Source organism: Alligator sinensis, unplaced genomic scaffold (genome assembly GCF_000455745.1).
Source record: "Alligator sinensis unplaced genomic scaffold, ASM45574v1 scaffold288_1, whole genome shotgun sequence".
NCBI lineage: Eukaryota > Metazoa > Chordata > Crocodylia > Alligatoridae > Alligator > Alligator sinensis.
In genome coordinates this window covers 4369194-4378973 of record NW_005841876.1, presented here as the reverse complement: position 1 = coordinate 4378973, position 9780 = coordinate 4369194, and the positions used below count along the sequence as shown (strand labels likewise).

The window sequence follows — 9780 nt, the reverse complement described above, 5'->3', positions numbered from 1 at the left end:
ACTCTTTCCTGCTTATGCAGGGGGTCGGACTCGATGATCTATTGAGGTCCCTTCCAACCCTAACATCTATGAATCTATGAAAGAGTGCTGGGGTCAGATGACATCTTTCCAGGTCGATATTGACCCATCCACCACCACTCTCTGGGTGCAACCCCTAAGCCAACTTGCCATCCACCAGACCGTGTAATCATCTACATCACAGCCTGTCAGTTTATTTATGAGAACAGAATGAGATACCGTATCGAAGGCCTTCTTAAAGTCTAGTAGATGACATCTACCTTGACTCCTGCATCTAAGCATTTTGTGACCTGGTCATAAAAAGAACCTAGGTTAGTCAGGGAGGATCTACCTGCAATGAATGTGTGCTGATTTCCTTTCAACATTTCTTCACCTGCTGGGCTCCCAGAAATGTGATCCTTAATGATTTTTTCCAGAGTTTTCCCAAGGATAGAGGTGAGACTAACTGGCCTTTAGTTTCCCAGTTCCTCCCTCCCATCCTTCTTGAAAATAGGGACTACACTGGCCCTTTTCCAGTCCTCTGGGCCCTGATCAGAGCACCATGAGTGCTCTAACAGCCATGCCAGCAGCTCTGCTATGACACTGGCCAATTCCTTCAGCACCCTTGGATGAAGTTCATCTGGGCTCGCGGATTTGAACACACGCAGCCCCTCCAAGGGCCCTTTCACTAGGTCTGTGCTAACAGTTGGTGGACTGGTATCCCTCCTATGTCTATCTATGATCCAATTGGGAGATTTGTCTTGGTCTGTGTCTAGGAATACAGATGCAATGAACTCACTGAAGAGCTCAGCTTTGTCCCCCCATCTCTCTGTCACCAATTGCCCTAGTTTGTCCTTTAGGGATCCTATGTTAACCTGCACCTTCCTTTTGCTTCCTATATACCTCAAGGACTTTTTGTTGTCCTTAATTTTTGTCGCCAGCCTAAGTTCTAATCCTGCTTTGGCCTTCCTGACTGATTCCCTGCAAGTGCAACCCAGGGAGGTATGTAGCTACCCCATTTCCACAGCCTGTATACCTCTTTCTTTGCCCTTAGGCTTTCCTGGACTTCCCTGTTCAGCCAACAGGGCTTCTTGACCCCTTTGCCCCCTTTTATACGCAATGGGATTGTCTCCTTCTGCGCCTGTAGGATCACTCCCTTGAGGAACAACCACTCTTCCTGGATCCCCCATTTTGCCAATGCTCTTGAGCTTTAAAGCCTCACTAACTAATCTATTTATTTAAAGCCATTTACCTTACCTATCTCCATATCAGTGTGGTTTAAATGCCTACAGAATTCCAAAGGCTTATTCTGAAATAACTGTGTGCCCACCAACTTGCAGGGGTTTAGGTTGTAGCCGTGTTGGTCTAAGGATATAGGCAGACAAGGTTCCTTGGGTGAATTTGATATCTTTTATTAGACCAACCCAAATGGTTGGAGAATAGTTATTAAGCAAGCTTTCCGGTTCAAAAACCCTTCGTTTGAACCCGAAAGCTTGCTTAATAACTATTCTCCAACCATTTGGGTTGGTCTAATAAAAGATATCAAATTCACCCAAGGAACCTTGTCTGTCCACCAACTTGGCATTTAAGTATAAGGACAATTAAAGCAATGCGTTAAACTCCTTAGAAGAAAGCAGAAAACACCCTGCCCCAGTCCAACCAATCATAAATCACCCATAAGTAGCCTTCAGTAGGCAGATATAGAACTAAAAGTAGTGCTGTTAAAGTATCTACTATAACTTCAAGAGATTAAAAGCTGTTATTTTACTCATACTATAAATGCAAGCTGTTCATAACAAAAACAATGAGAGCGTACACCAAAAAACTACCACAATATACTGAAAGGTGCAAGTAAAGCAAAACAAAGTTTGAAGAAGAAGTGGCAAAAGAACACAATTTACAGATAGGCTACAGAACTGATAGATGGCTTCTCAGCTGCTACTGGCAAGCCACCTAAACTGGGGAAATGGGGGAGGAGTTTTGCTTGCTTGTTTATTTATTTATAATACTAATGGAGAGCCAAAGGGTTACCTTAGGTCTTCTGCCTACTTCCTTCCAAAAAAATGTTTATAAATGTTCTAAAACATTTAACATCAGAAATTCAGATCTTAAGTACTCTTTTTCCTATAAAAAGTTTGAACTGGAGTACAAGTAAAAGTATATTATCAAATGCCAAACATGTGAAAACTGACTGAGGATGAATGATTTTTAAAAATCAGACTATTTATTAATCTGTGCGCTAAACGTTAATCAAAAAGTGCATGCAGAAACTTAAAGACTATTTCCCCAGTCATTTGAAATAAAACTCTTTATCTTTCCTTAAAGTCCAAAAATAAATAAAAATAAACCTATCAGAGAACTTTCCTCATAGGTAAAGAAAAATCAGATGGAAAAAAATCTCAGAGACCTTTCAGACTCTATGCATCATAGAGAAATAAAAAGCCCATCACCTTTAGCATCCTTTAAATTTTTTAAATTCTAGCCCAGATATAACCTTGGGATCCAGGGCCACAGATAGTTGTTCAAAATCCATTTAGAAATACCAAACAAAATTATTAAAATAAAAGCTATGCATTATAGTAATGAACTGCTACAATAAAACACAGATCTATTAAACTTTAACACTGTACAGTAAATCTAATTCTTATAGGATTAAATATTTATAATGGATTTTGTTCAGAGAGCTAAAACTGATGCAAAACCATGTTTTTTGCAGATCTTACTATGTTACATTATGCCTTGATTAAAGAATTTATTGACATCCTAGATATACTACTTTCTACTGGGCTTCATAAAATAGTTCTATGAATGAAACAAAATAAAATTTCACCTAAAGAAGCTCAGTAGGCACATGTGAGATTATCTGTATATTATTTATCCTCAAAGTAATGCTAGAATGTATGGAAAAAACACTGTCCTAAATTAAATTACAGGCCATTTATTTATTTTTAACGTAGCGCTTCACAACATTAGCTAGTACCACAATTGCCCAAGCTTTTCTGTTACAAAGGAGTTTCTCTCATTGGTCAATCTGGATGTATGTGACAATGCTCAATCTGCTGCCTGTCTGTCCCCCCCACCCCAACCACTTGCCCCCCTGCTGCCCCGTGTCTATGTGCCTCAGCACTTGCCCCCAACCCACCATCCCCATGCCTTCACACCACCTGGAACCGGAGCTGCTGCCACCCCTACTACCAGGGCAGGCTGTGGCCAGAGCAACAACATGCTCCATGCCCTGGGCTAGAGCCGGAGAGTAAGAGGTGCCAGCAGTGAGGTGGCGGCAGGGCAGAGGAGGGAGAGTGCAGTAGCTGCAGTTCTGCTTCCAACACCATGTCAGGGCTAGAATCATAGCCATAGCACCTGCCTGCTCTTCCCCACCACCTTGTACTCAAATCCAAGATGAGGGTTTTTTTCCTTCCTATATTAATTTTGGAAAGAAACCTTGTCTGGATTCAAATAAATACAGTATTTTGTTCCCAATATCTTTGGGAAAAGCTCCAAGTCCTGATCCTGCAATGAGCTCTGTGTAGGCAAAACCCTCTATAGAAGGTCAGTGCGATTATATACAGGCATAAGAGTCAATCTGCACAAAGATACAGGGTCAGTCTCACATGGTAAATGAATGACATACAATACTAAAAAGCTGTTCACTAAACACTTCCAGAAGTAACTTGAGCACTTAATATTTATTCTAGGTAGACAATGTAGAGGTCAAAAGAAAAAATTTGGCAAAACAATTCAAGTGAAAAATAAGGTATGAGTAGAACAAACAATTTAAATGTTTGAGAAATCCACTAGTACAGTTTGGAAATGCTTTCATAGCAGGAACAAAATGGTATTAGTGACTGTGTGGAGCTAGACTATGAGACAATTGCATAATATCCCCGAGACAACTACAGCAATTGCTTATGTGGAAACTGACATTGAGAAAGCCTTTAGGCATGTTTAATGAAGTGGTGTCAAACATATGGCCCACCAGCTAATCTGGCCTTGGAGCAGCTTTATCCAGCACTGGAACACGAGTGTGTGGTCTGCCAAGGAATCTGCCACTGGGCCCCAGCAGAAATGCCAATCAGTAACAGGAGGGTGAATAATGGCTGATGTAGGCCCAGTCACCCTCCAGCCACTTCACTTGTTGTCATAGCCACTGGTCCCAGCTCCTCATCTGCCAGCCCCACCACTGCCACTTGCCCCCTCCCAGAGCCAGAGCTGCTGTCATGGCACTCGTCATGTGGTAGCAGCTTTGGCTGTGGCACAGGGTATGAAGTAGAAGCCAGAGCTGCCATCGCCATGTGCCCTGCGTTACAGGAGTCAGGCCTCCTGCATGCCCCAAGCTGGATCCAGCCCACAAGGAGCCCCATGATTCAGATCTGGCCCAGTGTGTAACGTGAGACATACCCCTGATTTACTGTAATGAGCAATTTGTCCTTTCTGGAAAAAAGAACTTCTAAATCCCTTTGGCCTGGTCTCCCCACCTACATATTCTGTTTTGGGCATTCCCCCAAACTTATGCCTCCAATTCCTCCTGTGTAATCATGATTCCTATAAGAAAGCCAGTCACAAGCCTGCCCCGTTTTACACACCTCAAAGATTTTCTTTGCAATTAAAGTAGCTAAAAATCAGCATCATTCAACCAGTCAGCTCTTCAACTACCAGTTTAAGAACTTGGATTATTATGTTTTTTAAAAACTCTATGATAAATAGCATTTCTTTACTTGATTTTCAGATACAAATTCTAACGTACAAATGAATACACGAGGACCAATGGCCTGTCTATAACATCATATGAGAGTTACCATCTAACTATTAGGTCACTATTATGTCTCCCAACCAAATGCAGTTAGTCTACGTTCCATTTATTAGTGCCTAATTAAGGGACGAAAATTTCATCATCTTCTTAACACAGTGGTGGACAAAATGGCAGATGCAGCCAGCAGCCGGATTCCATTCCTGAGCAGCGCCTGCTCATGTCGCTGAGGCCAGTTTCCATGGAGACCCCAGTAGCGGTGGTACCATGGCAGCACGGAATCCAACTGCCCCGGCTCCAGACTGCACTGTCAACACTTTCAGACCCCAGCCCCGAAGCAGCTCCCCACCCTGCCAACACTGCTGGGGCCAGTCTCCATAGAAACCCTGACCCCACGTTGTCACAGTGCCACCACTACTGGGGTCTCCATGGAAACCAGCTGAGCAGGGGTTGCTGGGAAATAGAGGCCGCAACAGGCCCAATCCAGCCCTCAGGCTGGACTTTGCCTGCACCTGCCCTAGGAATAACATTTGACAGCTTGATAGTGCTTACAGTTTAGGTTTCCTCCAAGTCATAGTTTCCAAAGTACTCCCCTTTTAACTGCACCCTATTATAATTGCATGACTATATGAATTTGCTGAACAGCAACAAGTCCAAGAACAGATAAAACACTTTATCCTAAGGATGACCTGCCTGTAACTCTTCTCCTTCTTAAAGTACAACAGGATAATCTCAAAGAGAAGGTTCTGGGGCTGCTGGAGTGACACTGAAGATGCGGTCAACCACCAGAAATGGAGTATTGACTAAACTGGGGATTCAAGTGAGCTATTTCGGTTTACGATCGCCTATGTAGATAACACACACACACACTGGAACCAGAAAAAAGACACACACACTGTCTCTCTCTCTCTCTGTCAAAAAGGGACACATTACTTGACTCAAAGACTTCCATTTCTCCAAAATGAATCTATAAGACCCTCCAACCTAACACCTCAGAGAAAGGAAATGTATCATGTCCCCAAGATGCAAACATACAATCACTCTTCAAATACCAGGGTCTTTGTTTCCTCCCTACCACCTATAATAAGTTACACATCTTTACATTTTCCAACATTCTTGTCACCATTCTCTCCAAAATTTTGTTGCTGTTTCTTTAAATACAGTCAACTTAGAAGTTTTCTAGTAATGGGTTGCTCCGAATGCAATACAGTATGCCAAACCAGCTCTCCTCTGTACAGTTCTGCTGCGATTAATTCTTTACGCTATGAGATATGTTGGCATATGTAAACAAAAACATCACCAGCCACTTTTACTGCTAAATCATATTAGCAATTCAGAACTAATTTGACCTCCACCTCACCATAATTCTTTAAGCATTATGTCTTTTCAGCTCTAGTCTCCTTTTATGTTTTACTTTTTCTTAAATATTAGACTACTTTTAACAAAAAAAGTCTTCAAGTACATGTGTTTAATCTGTCACTGGGCATATCTACACAAGACATTTACTGCAGAGCTGTCTATCTAGCTCAATAGCAAAGTCTCAGTGTCTACATGTGCAGCCCTACTAGTCCACAGGAAATTAATTAATTCCACCTCAGGTTAGTACTTGTAAATAAGCACTATCTTACAGCAAAGTTCATTACTGCGCAGCAATGCACATGTAGAAACTAATGGGGCTGACTGGGGCACAAGGGTGCTTCACTGCAGGGGGTGCCCTCCAGCTAGCCTTGCAATGGAGCACCCTTGTGTCCCAGCTAGCCCCTCTGCAGCATGTTGAACCGGGTCAGAGCAGCTGTGGACTGGCAGGCTGACCACCAGGGCCCCCTGCCAGCCAGGACTGCTCCAACCCAGCTCAGCGTGCCATGGTTCCAGGCTCATGTTCAAACGTGGCACCCAGGAGCAATAAACTCCAGCACATTATGAGCCAGAATTTATTGCTCTGTGGTAACAGCATATGTAGATGCACCCACTTTGCATTATTTTTCACTCCTCAATGGTATTTTCAACTGATCCATATATAGTATTATTAAAGAACATGTTCTTTACTTATTACAAAATCTGTTAAATTCAGTCAGATGTAACATCTTCATTAAGAAACTGGAACAACCTCTAGACCATATCTACATGTCTAATAAAAAAAGTGAGAGGAAATTCAAACTTGATACTTTGTCATTTATCATTACCTCTTCTTCCAAGTACTTTGGCTACTTTATAATCTACATGACATTGTATCTAGGCCAGTTTAAAATTTCTAAGTAAGATTTTGAAAGATTTTATTAAATGCTTCATTAGAATTCAAATATCTTCTTTCATAGTGCACCGATTAACCTTGTAATTTTTAAGGCCTCTTAAAGAGCAATAGCCTTCATTTTGGCAGTAAATATTCTTTGTATACTTGTGCTATATCATGTTCAGTTTCATTATCCAGTAGAGTCCCAGTCTTGCAAATGTAGGTACATACTCCACTTCAGCAGGTATATGCAGTTCCACAGAGGTTCCATGGGACTATGTGCAACCTTACACACACAAGTCTTCGTAAAATGTGAACCTAGAAATATATTGATACTTTTTCTCTTATGACTCATCCTGTTACTTACTAAGGACAGAAGTTAGGCTTTGGACAGTGAATCTCAATTTTTTTTTCCTTTATGAAGATTAAAAAAGTAAACAATACTAACTAGTACCTGAGTTTTGTATTATTAAACTGGCTTGGATACACCAAATTTGCCAATGAACCCAATGCCTTACACCAGGGGTTAGCAACTTGCAGCTTGCTGAGCCATGAATCTGGCCTGTAGAACCGTGGCTTTGGTGGCATTCAGCAGAGAGAGCTCTCTGCCTGTGTCATGGCAGAGTCAGCTACCAAGGGGTTCAGTGGAGGGGAGCACTGACTGAGCCATATTGTGGTCAGGAGTTTTGATGGAGTTCTGCCTGTGCTGCACTGTGCCCTAGACAGCTCGGTCCTAGCGCCTCAGACTTGAGCTGGGTCATTTTGGCCCTGCTGCCAGAAAACATTGCCAACCTCAGTCTTATGGTCTGCATCACTGCAACTTGATTAGCAAAATATAAACTCACCTTACAGACTCTTAGGAACCACAAAAATATAGGGCTATAAAGGGACTGAAAGAGATCATACAGTCCAACTTTCTACTCCAAGGCAGGATTAAGTATGCTTAGTTTATTCCTAACAGGGGTTTTATAACAGACAAAGTTCCAAAGGAAGAAAGATTCACAACCTCCTTTGGTAGCCTGCTTCACTGCTTTAAGTACCCTTATCCTTAGAAAGGGTTTCCTAATACCCAGCTTAAATCATCTTTGCAGTAAATTAAACTAATTATTTTCCCCTACCCCTATGAACAGAGAGAATAATCAATCACCTTCTTTATAAATGAACTTGTACATATCTAAAAATCTATTATGGTCCTGCCAATCTTCTCTTCCTAAACTCATTATATTTTATGCTCTGTTTCTCCCTCTCAAATTATCCTCATATGCATTAATTGTGTAAGTTCTTTTACTTATTTTTTTTGAAAGGATAGATTTAAAAACAAAAATAACTTAAATATTTCAGTAATTTCAAACTCCTTAATTTCACCCTCATTTAATAGCAGGCCTTCTTCCTTTTTATCCCCTGAGCTTCTTTAGCTATCTGTAACACATTTTGCTACCCTTATCTTTTCCTGGCAAGCTCTCAGCAACTGTGTATTTTGGTTGGTTGTCTCCTCATTAATTAAGTCAGTCTTAAGGTTTTTCTTAAACCATATTTTAATGAAATCCTTGCCACTTCGAGGATTGCAACAGTTCACATCATCCTCAATCAATTAAATCAAAATCAGTTTTAATTAAAAAAACCCAAACGGCTATGCATGTTCTCTACATTTTTAAATCTTTAGGATACACATCTTGATATACAAATGAGAATATTTAAACTTCTTGGTATCTTGCCAATAAGGAAGTCCAATGATAATAAAATAAGGTAATAATTTAAATTAAGAGTGCAGGAGAAGATGAATATTCTTATTGAACAGAAGGACATTAAAAGTGGAAAAGGAGAGAAACAGTTTAAAAGATAGTCCCTTTTCATTATGACTCACCTTTAGGATGAACAGCTTCAATTGTGCAGCCTATGGGGAAATCCCCCGAAGCCTGAATCCTAATGGCCCTAAGTGGCATCATTTTGGTAGTTTCAGAAGAAAGGTGAAAGAACGAAGGCATGGAGACTGAACAGCTTACATAGGAACTACCTCAAATATGATGTGGCTCTTAAATAGGGTCGAGTCAAGGCATGGCAGTGATACTCATCTGTCCCTCTGCATCACTCGGAGGTAACTGGCTGACAACTTTGAATGCTAATAATAAATTCATTCACTTGTTTGTTTGTTTGTTTGTTAAAAAAACCTGGCACAATAATGAAAAATCAGGTTTTCAAATCCCCAACAAAAGCACACAAAATGCCAGCATCACAAATGCTTTTCAGCAAGATGGTGGTTCTTGTTATGCTGCACTGAACAAATGGCTGTAAGTCTTTTCAAATCTTAAGCTCCCTCCGCCCCGGTTCTAGAGCTCATAAAAATTCTATCCCGAGCTTCCTCCAGGAGCAACAAAGACAGCGCAGCCCCCACCCAGCGCGGTGCGGAAAATGCACTCCCACCGACACCGATGCCACGGGCACAATGCTCAGCCCACTTCGTTCCCATGCATCACCAGACACGTGGAAACGGGCTGCTCCCGCGCACTCACATCTTTTGCCATGTTACCAGTGCCTTGAAACCAACGTCGGGGCCTGCTGAAGCGAAAGGAGGCAAGAGTCCGACGGCCTAAAAAAGAAGAGAAAGAGAGAGAAAAACACCAGCTTTAGCTAGGAGGTGGGAAAAGTTTTGGCAGCGCTATTGGCACAGGACCACACAGGTGATTTCTCTACTTAGCAAAGTGGTGCTGGGACCCTGAGAACGGCCCTGATCCCCTCGCAGCATGGCCAGCCCCTCTGATGGGGCTGTCTCCCTCCCACCCCACCCCCACTTTGGACACTGCCCCCC

At 41.9% G+C, this 9780-nt stretch overlaps 1 protein-coding gene across 3 annotated transcripts in view; it reads right to left on the bottom strand.

The window, feature by feature from the left end:
• TFDP1 (transcription factor Dp-1) overlaps positions 1-9780 on the bottom strand; it is a 76059-nt gene that overhangs the window by 65427 nt on the left and 852 nt on the right. For all 3 annotated transcript variants that reach the window (XM_014527897.2, XM_006017259.3, XM_006017258.3), the window contains exon 2: positions 9485-9561. In XM_014527897.2, the coding sequence (XP_014383383.1) occupies positions 9485-9496 (12 nt within the window). In that variant the 5' untranslated portion in view covers positions 9497-9561. The remainder of the gene's footprint in view (positions 1-9484; positions 9562-9780) is intronic.